Source organism: Sus scrofa, chromosome 3, assembly GCF_054392235.1.
Source record: "Sus scrofa isolate SSC_HxYL_T2T_F1_AM1 chromosome 3, Sscrofa_HxYL_maternal_Yorkshire_Landrace_v2.0, whole genome shotgun sequence".
Classification (NCBI taxonomy): Eukaryota; Metazoa; Chordata; class Mammalia; order Artiodactyla; family Suidae; genus Sus; species Sus scrofa.
The window spans coordinates 30,462,627-30,477,235 of record NC_139385.1 but is presented as its reverse complement, the minus strand read 5'-3'; the positions used below and the strand labels follow the sequence as shown (position 1 = coordinate 30,477,235).

Below are 14,609 nucleotides of genomic sequence, written 5' to 3'. Positions count from 1 at the left end.
GTTTCTTCTGCCTCAGGAAACACATCCAAAAAATATTGCTACAATTTATGTCAAAGAGTTTTCTGCCTATGTTTTCATCTAGGAATTTTATGGTTTTCAAAATTACATATAGGTCTTTAATCCATTTTGAATTTATTTTTGTATATGGTGTTAGAAAACGTTCTACTCTCATTCTTTTACATGGTTTATTTTTGTTTTTGTTGTCATTATTTTAGGAGGTGGATAAAAAAAGATATTGCTGTGATTTATGTCAAAAAGCATTCTGCCTATATTTTCCTCTAGGAGTTTTATAGTATCTGGCCTTAGATTTAGGTCTTTAATCCATTTTGAATTTATTTTTGCATATGGTGTTAGAGAGTAGAACACTCTCTAATTTCATTCTCTTACATGTAGATGTCCAAATTTCCTGGTGTGACTTATTGAAGAGGCTGTCCTTTTTCCCTGGTATATTCTTGCTTCCTTCGTCATAGATTAATTCACCATAAATGTGTGGGTTTATTTATGAACTCTCTATTCTGTTTGATTGATCTATGTGTATGTTTTGTATAAGTACCATGCTCTTTCAGTTACTGTAGCTTTGTAGCATAGTCTTAAGCCAGAGACATGATACCTCTAGCTCTCAAATTATATTGGCTATTTGAGGTCATTTGTGTCTCATACAAATTTTAATAATATTTGTTCTAGCTCTGTGAAAAATCCCATTGTTATTTGGTTAGAGATGCCATTGAATCTGTAGATGGCCCTGGGGAAAAGAGTCATTTAAAATTATTAATTCTCCCAACCCATGGACACAAGATATTTTTCCATCTGTTTGTGATGTCTTTAATTTCTTTCATAGGTGTCTTATAGCCTTGTGAGGACGAGGTCTTTTACAGCCTTGTAGGTTTAAGTCCTAGGTGTTTTTATTTAATGAATGGTAAATGGAATTCCTTTCTTAATTTTTCTTTTTGATATTTCATTGATAATATGTAGAAATGAAACAGATTTCCATATATTAATATTGTATCCTGCAACTTTACAGAATTTTTGATGAGTTCTAATAGTTTTCTTGTAATATCCTGAATATTTTCTACATATAGGGTTAGGTTCCCTCTATGCCCACTTTCTGGAAAGCTTTTATCACAAATGAGTGTGGAATTTTGTCAAAAGTTTTTCTGCATCTGTTGAGATGATCATATCATTTTTATTCTTAAATAAGTTAATGTGATGTATCACATTGATTGACTTGTGCATATTGAAATATCCTTACATCCCTGGGATAAAACCTACTTGATCATGATGTATGATCCTTTTAATGTATTGTAGGATTTGATTTGCTGATGTTTTGTTGAGGATTTTTGCATCTGTGGTTATCAGTGATATAGAACTTTAATTTTCTTGTGTGTGTGTGTGTGTGTGGTGTTTTTCATGTTTTGATATCAGGGCGGTGCTGATCTAATGGAATGAGTTTATGTTTCTCCCTCTGCAATATATTGGAATAATTTGAGAAGGATAGGTGTTAACTCCTCTCTAAAGGCTGGTATAATTCAGCTGTGAAGGCACATAGTCCTGGATGTTTGCTGGAATTTTTTCTTTAATTACTGATCCAATTTCATTATAGGTAATTGTTTTTTCATATTTTCTACTTCTTTCTTGTTCAGTCTTGGGAGATAGTACCTTTCTAATAAATTATTCATTTATTCATGGTTGACCATTTTATGGGCATATAGTTGTTCATGGTATTTTTTTAAAAATCCTTTATAATTCTGTGGTGTTGGTTGTAACCTCTCATTTTTTGTTCCTGATATTATTAATCTGGGCCCTCTTTCTTTTTGATGAGTCTGTCTAAAGGTTTATCAATTTTGATTACCTTTTCATAGAAACAGCTCTATGAAAAGAGTTGGGTTTTTTTGATATTTTTCTTTTTTCCTGAGGTAAGCTTATAGTACTGTACACTACCCTCGTAGAGCTGCTTTTGTTGCATCTTGAAGATTTTGGATTTTTGTGTTTCCTTTTTCATTTTTCTCTGGGTATTTTTTTATTCCTCTTTGATTTCTTCAGTATCCATTATTTGTTTAGTAGCATATTGTTTGGCCTCCACATATCTGTTTTTCTGTAGTTTTTTAAAAATTCGTTTCATTAGCATGATTATCAGAAAAGATGCTTGATATATTTTCAATTTTCTTAAATTTACTGAGGTTTGTTTTATGGCCAAGCATGTGATCTAGAATGTTTCATGTGCACTTGAGAAGAATGTATATTCTCTTCATTTTGAATGGAATGTTCTATATATGTCTATTAAGTTTATATGGTCTAACAAGTCATTTAATGCAGTGTTTCCTTATTGATTTTCTGTCTGATCTATACATTGATGTAAGTAGGGGTATTAAAGTCCCATAATATTATTGTGTTACTGTCATTTTCTCATTTTCTGTCTGTTAATATTTGCCTAACAAGTTTAGATGATCCTATGTTAGGTGTACAGGTATTTACAATTGTTATATCTTCTTGGATTGATCCCATGATCTAATGTAGTGTCCTTCTTTGTCTCTTGTAAGAGTCTTTATTTTAAAGTCATTTTTTCATGCTCAAAGTATTGCTGCTCTGGATTTCTTTTGATTTCCATTTGCATGGAATACCTTTTTTTCCCATCACTCTCCTTTTCAGTCTGTGTATATTTCTAGAGCAGACGTGAGTCTCTTTCTAGACAACATGCACATGGGCCTTTTTTTGGTCACCAATAAGTCACTTTGTGTTTTTTGGTTGGAGCATTTAGTCCATTTACATTTAAAATAGTTATTGACATGTATGCTCTTATTTCTATTTTCTTAAATGTTTGGGGTTTGTTTTTGTAGGCCTTTTTCCCCTTTCTTCTTTTGTTCTCTTGTACTTCGATGACTGTCTTCAGTGTTATATTTGGATTTTTTCTTCTTTGTGTTTATATAAATTATAGAATTTGCATTTTTAAAATCCTACATTTATGGAGTTCCCATTGTGGTTCAGCAGAAATGAACCTGACTTGTACCATGAGGATGCAGGTTTGATCCCTGGCTGCACTCAGTGGGTTAAGGATCTGGCACTGCTGTGAGCTGTGGTGTAGGTAGCAGGTGTGGTTCAGATCCCTTCTTGCTGTGGTTGTGGCATAGGCTGCAGCTCTCATTCGACCCCTAGCCTAGGAATTTCCATATGCTATAGGTACAGCCCTAAAAAGCAAAAATAAAATAAATAAAAATCTTGCATTTGAAATATGGAACCAAACAACCTATCCACAAGTAATTGAGAAAGAGAAAGACAAATACCATATTATATCATTTATATGTGGAACCGAAAATATGGCACAAATGAACCCATCTATAAAACAGAAACAGACTCACATAGAGAACGGACTTGTGGATGCCAAGACAGAGGGGGTAGGGGGTGGGATGGACTGGGAGTTTGATGCAAACTCTTGCATTTAGAATGGATAAATATTGAGACCCTACTGTGTAGCACAGGGAATTATATCCAGTCTCTTGGGATAGAACATGATGGAAGATAGTATGAGAAAAAGAATGCCCGTATGTATGACTGGGTCACTATGCTGTAGAGCAGAAATTGGCACAACACTGTAAACCAACTATAATAATAATAATAATAAAAGAAACAAACTCAGACATAGAGAACAGACTTGTGGATGCCAAAGTGGAGGGAGGAGGGAGTGGGATGGACTAGTAGTTTGGGGTAAGCAGATGCAAACTATTGCATTTAGAGTGGATAAGCAATGAGGTCCTACTGTATAGCACAGGGAACTATATCCAATCTCTTAGGATAGAATATGATGGAAGATAATATGAGAAAAATAATGTATATATGTATGTCTGGATCACTTTGCTGTACAGCAGAAATTGGCATAAGATTGTAAATCAACTATACTTCAATTAAAAAATAAAACTAAGTAAAAATAAGTAGGAAACCCCCCCACATTTGTATTCTTCTCCCCTCATGATTACTGTTTTTGATATCATATTTTATATCTATTTGTTTTCTGTATCCCTTATCTGCTTATTGTAGGTACAATGATTTTAATGCTTTTGACTTTTAACCACTGCTAGCTTTGTGTGTGGATGATTTCCTACCTGTACTGTATGTTTGCTTTTACCAGTGAGATTTTTTATTTCATAATTTTCTTGTTTCTAGTTGTGTCCTTTTCTTTTTTGCCTAGAGAAGTTTCTTTAATATTTGTTGTAAATTTGGTTTGGTGTTCTTTAAGTCTTTTATCTTTTGTTTGTTTGTAAAACTTTTTAATTCTCCTTCAAATCTGAGTGAGAGCCTTGCTATGTAGAGAATTTATGGTTGTAGGTTTTTCCCTTTCATGACTTTAAATATATTATGCCACTTCCTTCTGGACAGCAAATTTCTGCTGAAAAATCAGCTAGAAGACTTATAGGAGTTCACTTGAATCCTATTTGTTGTTTTCCCATGCTGCTTTTAATACTCTCTATCTTTAATTTTTGACATTTTGATTACAGTGTGTCTAAGTGTGTTCCTCTTTGGATCTATCCTCTTTGGGACTCTCTGCACTCCCTGGTTTTGGATGAATGTCCCCAGGTTAGGGAAATTTTTAGCTATTATGTTTCCACATATTTCCTCAGCCCCTTTCCCTCTCTATTATCCTTCTTGGACACTTATAATGTGAATATTCATGTGTTCGATATTATCCTAGAGGTCTCTTTAACTGTCCTCATTTATTTTTTTTTTTTCTGTTCAGGATCAGTTCTTTCTACTGCTGTCTGCCATTTAGTTGATCTGATCCTCCATATCATTTAGTCTATTGTTGTTTACTTCAGTTATTGTATTCTTCATCTCTGTTTGGTTATTCTCTATTTTTCTCTTTGTTAAAAACTTCTAATTTCTTGCTCTGTGTATCCATTCTTCTTTCAAGTTCTTTGATCATCTTTATGATCATTAGTCTGAACTTTTTCCCGGGTCTGTTACCTCTCACCGCTTCACTTTGTTTTTCTGGAGTTTTATCTGTTTTATCTTGTTTCTTCTTTTGGATTATGTTCCTCTGTCATCTAATTTTTCCTAACATGCAGTTTTTCTTTCTGTGTATCTGGTAGGTTAGTTGGAGAAGTGATATTTTATAGGAGACACTTTGTGCATCACAGTAGCACACTCACCTCTTGTTCCCTGAGTGGTTGCTCCTGGTCTGGTTGGTTGCCAGGCCCTTCTTTGTGTGGGACCTGCTGGTCACTGGGGCTAGTTCATGAGGTGGCTGGCTGCTGAACCTTGCAGATCCCTAGTGCTGGTGGATTAAGTCAGGACCTAGGGTAATTCATACTCACTGGAAGGCAGAGTCAGGTCCTATGACCTGAACACAGGGCCCAGTTGTCCCAGAGTTGGTATTGGACTACTGGTGAGTGGGGCCAATTCCTGACACAGCTGGCTGTGAAATCTGACATATAATACCCAAAACTTTTTTTTTTTGGCCTGCTAGTGGGTAGTGCCAGGGCCCAGGCAGTTCCAGGGTATCTGTTAGCTTGTTGGTGGGTGAGCTAGGCCTGTAGGCTGTGGGGCTGTTGTCCTGTGGTTGGTGTCTGCTCACCAGGGGATACTATTCATGAGACTAGAGTACAATTGCTGATGGGCAGAGCCAGGGATTCTTCATTTGATGTATTCCTTTTGGTGTGTGGAGCTGGGTCCTGGGATTTTCAGTTGAATGGTCTTGGGTGTCCCAGTTCTAGTGCCTGCACACTGGTGTGTGGGACTAAGTCCTGGCCTCCTGTGGGCAGTGCCATACTAGTGGTGCGTTGGGCTTAGAGGGTCTTAAGGCAGACTTTCTGCTGGTGAGTAGTGCTGTGTCCCTGCCCAGGTAGTTGCTTGGCTTGCCGTATACCAGTACTGATGAGTACAGGCTGTTGGGCAAGGGCAGGGCTGGGTCCTGAGGATAGGAACCTAGATGGAATATTCCAAAAGGGTGCTTGCCAACAACAATGTCCACCTGGTACAATGAGCTTCCCAAACTGGCTGCCACCAGTGTCTGTATCCCCAAGGTGGGCTGCAGTTGCCTCATACCTTTCCAGGGGTCTCTCCAAAATCAGCAGGGAGGTCTGATCCAGGCTCCTTTCAAATTACTGCTTCTGCCCTGGGTCCTGGAGAATGTGATGTTTTGTGTGTGCCCTTTAATAATGGAGTCTCCATTTTCTCCAGCCATCTGAGACCTCTGAAAATAAGCCCCGATGGCCTTCAAAATCAAATATTCTGGAGCTCATCTTCCTAGAGGACCCCTAGAGCCTGATGTGGGTCTCAGACCCCTCATTCCTTGGGGAGAACCTCTGCAAATGTGGTCATTCTCCCACTTGTGGGTCACCCACCCAGCACTCTGGGACTTGACTCTATTGCAATCTTCTTCTACATCTTGTTATGCTTCCTTTTTTATATGGTTAGAGAATCTCTTTTCTGGTGGGCTCTGGCTTTTTAAAAATTTATGACTGTTCAAAAAATAGTTGTAATGTTGGTGTGCCTGAGAGGAGGTAAGCTCAGGGTCTTTCTACTTCATCATCTTGGCCACCTCCCCCAAAATAATGCATTTTAAAAGTGTTTTTATGAAAATAATTTTAAACTAACAGACTCACTGAAAGGGTCTTAGGAATCTTTAGGGATTTGTAGTCATGTCCAAATAAAGAGACCAACCCAGGTTGACAGAATGCTTTTTTGCTGAGCCATTTTAATGTGATTTTATTTTGTCCTTCTTCTTAGACAGTGAAATTTTATTTTATTTATTTATTTATTTATTTTGGCTTTTTAGGGCCACACCTGCAGCATATGGAAGTTCCCAGGCTGGGGACTGAATCAGAGCTGCAGCAGCCACAGCAACACAGGATCTGAACTATGTCTGGGACCCACACGACGGCTCACAGCAAGGCTGGATCTTTAACTCTGAGTGAGGCCAGGATACAACCCACACCCTCATGGATACTAGTCTTGTTCATAACCTGCTGAGCCTCCCCCCACCTTTTTTTTGGACAGAGACATTTTAAATGGCATGTTCTGTGCTTATTCTATTGGAATTGAAATTATCGGTATTTGCTTCCACATTTCATCTCACGTTATCTGCTACAACCCATCTCAAAACTGAAGTGAAATGAGCCACTTTTTTCCAAGTCTTAAAAACATTTTTTTTTTTCGTGGCATCGTAATGATTACGTCTTTGCTTTTTTCTTAGAAAGCCTACTGGCTGGGAAAAGCTACAAGCATTCGGAAAAAAGAAGAGAGTCAAGTTACTAATATAACTCACAATGCTTATTTTGAAGACGAACCTGTTGATTTGGTGGCTGGTATCATGATCCAACATTTGTATAAGGTATTATTTACAGATCTCTTTTCCCCTATGTTACTGAAAATTAATTTACAGGGCGTGCATAGCAAACGTTTGTCACTGGCCATAACCCTACCCCCATATAATGTTAATAAATATTGTAGTCAGTACATTTATTATTTAAAGAGATAAAGTGAAATTTATGCACATAAAATAGAAATCCATGTTTTCTTCTACTTCAGAATAGAATTCAGCTTTGTATAGATGATAATGGTGTCTTCTGCAAGTCTCCCATTTTAAGAGCTAATTTCTAGTTGTAGCCATGATAGTTTATTATGTAAATATAAATTTATATTCATCGTTGTGGTTTTACTTTTCTACAAGTTACACATTAGGCTGTCCTGCTACGTTCTCCTCTTTCCAAGTGTTTTGTAAGGAGGTGTATTTACATCTGTCAACTAATTTGGATAACAGTAGGTACGTATTATTCCAGCAACCTATATGTCTGCTGGCATTCCCTTGTGCCTCAAGGAGATACTTCAGCTTAAGTTGAACCTCTAATCTCACAACTTGTGGAAACTCCTGTATCTCTTCATAGGTTCTACTAATTATCTGTGTGTGTTGTGAAGGGGGGAGGACTTTTTATGCTCTTGTGTTTTTTTCTGCCTCCAGCATAACACATTATGATTCTGGTTTAATCTCATCAATTTAGATGTAAAACTCATCCTTGCCTTTTTTTTTCCCTCAGAAGGACCACTCACATCACAATTTTCTAAGTATTTTTTACCTTTAATATAATTTGGAGCTTAGTTAGGGTTATCTCAAGGGACATATGAGCCATTTTACCAGCTTTACTCACTCTGTCTTTTTTAATCTCTGTTTTTGCTTCTTCTCCAAGACTGTCCCTGAGAGCCCTTCCTCTAATGTGTGGAGCAGTTCACATTTTCCCAGGTCCTTCTCCTAGACTTGCACATCCAGACACATCAGTGTTCAGCAGAACCAAGGACCTTTTCTGTAACATTTATTTATTTATTCAAGATGTTCAGCAAGTGGTTTCTAAGCAACTATTATGTTCCAGAAACTGATTGGTATTGGGAAGACAGTTGTGAAATATGCGGATAAAATCCCTGTTTTAAAGGAAATGTAAGCAAAAATTATTTAGGAGTTCTCCTGCCTCCAAGTAAGATGGAGAAGTTCTTGGTATCCCTTGGTATCCTCAAACTGCAAAATGTAGAAGAATCCAGATAAATTACATTTATCAGACAACTACAGTTGTTCTACAGACACAATAATGACCAGATTAATTTCAATTCTAAAGAATAGACAGTCTTTCTAAACTGACCTTAGAAATGCTGGCCGTTTTCTTCCTTTTAGTCATTTGCTGTTTCTAACCATGGACTGAGGATCAGCCTCAACCCCCCATCCCCACCCCATACAAGGACTTTACTAGAAGAAAGAGATGTGATGCTTGAAACTTGAAGCTTTTGGTGCTCATAGTTGGCTGGCATGACATTTTGAAAGTTTGAGGGGGTCCAAACTCTCAAGTGTTCCTTTGGTATATCTAAACTGATGTATAGAGCTATAGCTGGTATGCTGGAAAACTAGACCAAGGATTCTGAAAGGCAACATAAAATATGTAAACCTGTGAAGCTCAGAAGACACAGTCACACTTGAAGAAAACATACAATTGTCCTCCCCTCAGACACCCAGTGTATTAAGAGGCTAATGAACTATATCTAAACCTCCAAAAGACAGGACATAAATCTCCTTTAGTCTTACTGGACTGAGGATATGCAGACTGAAGATACTCCATCAGATACTGACGAGAACCATGCTTGCAGAACAAAAATGAACTGGGATGGCTCAAGTCTTTCTAAACTTCCATTCTATCTTTCACCCCACTGAGTCTCATATTAAATGGAAGTGATGATCTCGTTCCCTTACCTATTTAAACAAGAAAAGGGATTACTCTTTTGTGGAACATAGCTGCCACCTCCATTGTTATTTTACACAAATGTGTAGCTCAAATAAAAAAATTGCTAGACATGTGAAGAGGCACAAAAGAGTTACCAGTGACTAAGAATAAGAACATGCAATGGAAGCAAACACACAGATTTTCTGCATATTGGGTTAACAGAGAGAGATTTAAAAATCACCGTGATTACTAAATTAAAGAACATATTAAAAATAGTTATTCTTATCTGAATAGTTAAAATAAAGAACATTTGACAATAGCATTTGTAGCAAGGACATGGAAAAGGTATATTACTAGCAAGTAATTCAAATCAATATAACAACTTTGGAAACATATTTGGCAGTGTATCATTCAAAGTTGTGCCAGGAAACAGAAACCAGTAATTTGAATACTGAAAATTTAGTACAGAGAACTGAGTAATAACAATGGGTTAAATGCTGATATGGATAAATCATCGCTTAAACTATACCAGAATATCAGGTTAGAGAATATCCAATACCTCTTGTGCTGAGCAGGGAATACTCAATAGAAGAACAAACTTGAAAATTTTTCTTCCTTTCCACCAAGGATAAGATTCAAGCTCTAGTGGAGGGTGTGTAACTGTGGTTTAGTGAATGGTAAGAAATTTGCTGAGGTGCCATACGGCTATGTCTGGCATCTAGAAAACCTCCTAATGCATAACAGAGAAACATGCCAGGAAGCTACTTGCTTGGGTCCTGGAAAGACTTACTGAGGAGCCACTGGATGTGGTGACGATGAGACTTGCTGGGAAGTTGCCCACTGAGGTGCTGGTTGAACTTTCTTGGAAGCCACCAGTGGGGTAATGCTGAGGTCTGACTGGAAATAATGGCGAGACTCCTAAGAAGATAATTACAGAATGCCGTGTGCCATGAGGGAAACAAAATGATGGGACAGTAACTTGGGCATACAACAAGAAATGGAAATAATTTTGATAGATTCCTGAAGTAAGGCCTCTTTGTGAAGCTGATCCTTGAGTTGAGCCCTCAAAGATGTGAATGAATCAAGGAGTTGAAAAACTGAGACATGGGGGAGTTCCTGTCTTGGTGCAGTGGTTAACGAATCCGACTAGGAACCATGAGGTTGCGGGCTCGATCCCTGCCCTTGTTCAGTGGGTTAACGATCCGGCATTGCCGTGAGCTGTGGTGTAGGTCGCAGACGCGGCTCGAATCCCGTGTTGTTGTGGCTCCGGTGTAGGCTGGTGGCTACAGCTCCAATTAGACCCTTAGCCTGGGAACCTCCATATGCCGTGAGAGCAGCCCAAGAAATGGCAAAAAAACAAAAAAAACTGAGACATGAAAAACAAAAGCAGAACATTAAATCCAAAACTCTGAGGTGAAAAATGTTATCATGTATTTGAGGAAGCAAGTACAGAAGAACTGGTAGAACACAAGTTTGAAGAGGTGGACAGAAACCACAGTAGGTCATGATAAAGTTTGGTAAAGTTTATATTTGAAGAGTATTTAGAAGTCATTGAAGGGAGATAATTCCATTAAGGATGTAAATTGGTGTATGTTTTGGAAAGATTCTTTGACTGTGGTGTGGAGAATTAGTGAGAGGAAGACCAATAAGGAGGTTTCTAAGCATTAGATAATGATAGCTTGGATTACGGTAGCGTGGGTGAATATGGAGAAAAGTGAGCAGCTTAAGGTAATTTTCTGTAATTATATCTGTAAAGGTTGAGGGAAAAGGAGGAAACACATATGACTCAGATTTCTGACTTGAACAGTTCAGTGGGTGGTGGTGGCATTACTGATGTGGGAAAGACTGGAGACGGATTAGTTTTTTTGTTTAAAAGTGGAGACTTGAGGAACTTAACAGATCTCCTTTGGATATAAGTTTGAAATGCCATATAAACAAACATCCCTGTTGAGATATCTCCAGTTTTTGAGACATTGTTTTACCTTGTGACTTCAACTCTCTAATGCATCTAAGAAATATTGCCTTTCAATTTGTCCAGAGTTTTTTTTTTTTCTTTTCTTTTCTTTTTTTTTTTTGTCATAGTAAGGATGTGAAAAAACTCCCTGAGACTAAGTAACCATGCCGGTCTTCTTCATAAAGGTATTCACAGTATCTTATAAATAGATGCCACATTGTATGTAGACTAAATATTTGTTGAATAAATATATTGATTAGCAGTGGTAGGTGCCTGATGACTTAGTGGATGAGGCAGAGGGAGGTGTTAAAAGTAAGTTCCAAGTTTCTGGCTTGTACATCTAGGTAGGTGATGGTATGACTCACTAAGATAAGAATATAACAGGAAGAGTACATTTTCAAATGTGTTAATGAGTTCGAAGGGCTTATAGGACAACCAAGTATAATGGGTTTCTAGCATAAAGTTTTGGAACTTAGAAAGATATGGACTGGAGCAGACCGTGACATTATCAGCTTCAAGATAATAAAGTTTTGTGGCCCTACTTTGAGCTTCTGTACATGTATTGCCTTCACATATTGTTTATTTTTCACACCTTTATCTTTTTTATGCTTTTATTTTTCCTTTTGAGAGTAATGGGCTGTTTTTTCTTCTCTGGATAATCGATATAAACACCTGTCCTTTATAATAGTAGTAGATATAAAGCTTGTTTTGTTTTTGTTTTTGTTTTCTTTTCACAGGAATTCACATTACAAAATACGACTGTACTAGCAGTTCAAGACTTGACTTTGAATATGTATGAGGGACAAATCACCGTTCTTCTAGGACACAATGGGGCAGGAAAGACTACTACCTTATCTATTCTCACAGGTATATATTCAGGGTCACTTTGCACACAGATGCTGCTGATCAAGCTTTGAAGTTTTTGTATACTCTTCTTGACATTGTCATTGCTTGCATTTAAATGATGCATATAGTTGTTTCTCAATCCACTCTTTTTTTAAAGGGCAAATTATTTATTATTAAGTTTAAAAATCAGGTTTGTTTTTCAGGTGCACCAAACTTCTCACTTTGTAAAGTATTACCCTCACTGGTCAATACAAAGAATGTTTTATTTTCATTTATTCATTAATTTAACTTTCCTTTTATTTTACTATTTCTTCTATTCCCCTGTTCTCTTAATAGGAAAACATTCTAATTTGTTTGATGTATTTTTTTATTGTAAAATGTATATTATATATTCTTATGACTATATTTTTGTTATAAAATTTTCAACATACATTCAAGTTGAAAGACTTTTAGTTATCACCCTTATGCCCACAGTGATTATACCATTTTAATATTTTATGATACTTGTCGTATAGCTATTGATCCTATTTTTTAGGCAACTGAAAATTAATTTTAGACATTAAAATGCTTCCTAACAAATAATTTAGTATGCATATCACTAACTAAAATTTTTTTCTCTGGGAGTAAATTTTCATTATGATGAAATGCTGAAGTTTTAAGTATTCATTTGCTGAATTTTGGCATATACATACACCTGTGTAATTGAACTGCCTATTAAGATAGATAACTTCACTATTATCCCAGAAAATGTTCTCATTACTCAAGTGATCCACTTGTAATTCATAGCAGCCAGTACATTTCAGATGAAGCAAAGCTCTATTCATATCATTAATGTATATAAATATGTCAGGTATTTGGGTGCAAACAAAGAATGCAGTGGTGAACAAAGTCCTCCCTTTAAGGATCTTACAGTTGAGGGGGCTACTGATGGTAAATAGGAATTTTATGACGCAACATGAAAAGTAAGAAAATAAAGCTTTTTTTTTTAACCTTTTATTTTTTTTCTACTGCGCAGCATGGTGACCAAGTTACACATACATGTATACATTCTTTTTTCTCACATTAACATGCTCCATCATAAGTGACTAGACAGAGTCCCCCCTCCCCCCCCCCAAAAAAAGAAAAGAATGCTTGAGTGTTGTGTGCCATCCTGTAACCTTGATACAATCCTGTGGGCAGGGTATGTGCGCAAAGAGGAAATGAAATCTAGTTTGAATTTGGTATGAGTTGTGATTAATCATGAAAAGAAGAGGAGATGCATATTCCAAGGATATTCATGGCCAAGGATGAAGAGGAGAGAGAATGTTGTATGGCTAGAGAAAAGAAAGGGAATAAGAAATGACAAAAATGATAGCAGAATGTCAAGTAAAGGGCTGGAGCAAAGTTGAGTTTCACATTGTAGGTCAACTAGAAGCAGACTTACTTTAGAGGCAAGGGGTTATGCAAAACAACAATTCTTTGTCAGTTTCTGTCTTTGAACTCCCTCTGAACCTCAAAGACTTAAAGCGCTTATTTTAGGCATTAGTCTCTAATTAATGCCACATAATTATTAATGAAGTATTGTTACTGTTGTTATCAATGTAATATCAGCTACCATTTATTAAATGTTTTCTATATATTTTATCTTGGGATATATCCATGCTTTAAGCTTTGTGTCAGTGGTACCTAAAGATAACGGTCTCCAAAGATATATTCATGTTATTCCAGGGATTTTTTAATGTTTATATATATATATATACACACACACACACATATATATCATCTCATAATGAGATGTGAATGTTTATATATATATATATCATCTCATGTTGATATATATATATACATATATGCATATACATATATCATCACATTATATGTAATGAGATAATCCTGGATTTTCTGGTTGAATCCTAAATGAAATCTGTAGTGTCCTTATAAGTGAAAGACAGAGGGCAGTTATAGATAGGCAGAAGAGTAGAGGACACAGAAGGGAGAAGGCAATGTAGCAATGGTCCCAGATAACCACATTGGTGTCCCTCAGGGTAAGAGATATCCGCAGCCACCAGAATCTGGAAGGGGCAAGGCGTGGATTTTCCCTTAGAGTCTCTCCTGGGAGTTTGGTCCTCTCGACACTTCAATTTAAGCCCAGTGATACTAATTTCACACTTCTGGTCTCCAGAACTATGCTAGAATAAATTTCTGTTGTTTTAAGACTTAAGTTCATGGTACTTTGTTACAGCGGCCATTGGAAACCAATGTGTTTATAACCTCAGAACATACATTATGTAGTTTCTTCTGTGCATGTGCTCATGCCATTTTCCCTTACTGGAAATGCCTAAACCACCACTTACCCTTTTGAAATATTCTATTTATCTGTGAAGATCCAGGATCCTGATCCCCTCAACCGTAATTAACCCCTCTTACTTCTTATCCCCTCAACCATAATTAATCACTCTTGCTTCTGTTTGATAATTGATATGTCTCAAGTGATTAGACTAGTACTTTCCAGACAGTAAATGCTCAATAAATACTTGCAGACTGAGTGAATTTCATCATGTGTCATAATTGTTGAGTTACCTGTTTCCTCCATTAGATTTAAGTTGTTTGAGGCAAGGGTCATGTATGGTTACCATTTT

At 36.8% G+C, this 14,609-nt stretch overlaps 1 protein-coding gene across 3 annotated transcripts in view; it reads left to right on the top strand.

The window, feature by feature from the left end:
• ABCA14 (ATP binding cassette subfamily A member 14) overlaps positions 1-14,609 on the top strand; it is a 203,442-nt gene that overhangs the window by 79,411 nt on the left and 109,422 nt on the right. For all 3 annotated transcript variants that reach the window (XM_085017381.1, XM_085017382.1, XM_085017380.1), the window contains 2 exons: positions 7,184-7,321; positions 11,883-12,012. In XM_085017381.1, coding sequence (XP_084873507.1) covers positions 7,184-7,321; positions 11,883-12,012 — 268 coding nt within the window. The remainder of the gene's footprint in view (positions 1-7,183; positions 7,322-11,882; positions 12,013-14,609) is intronic.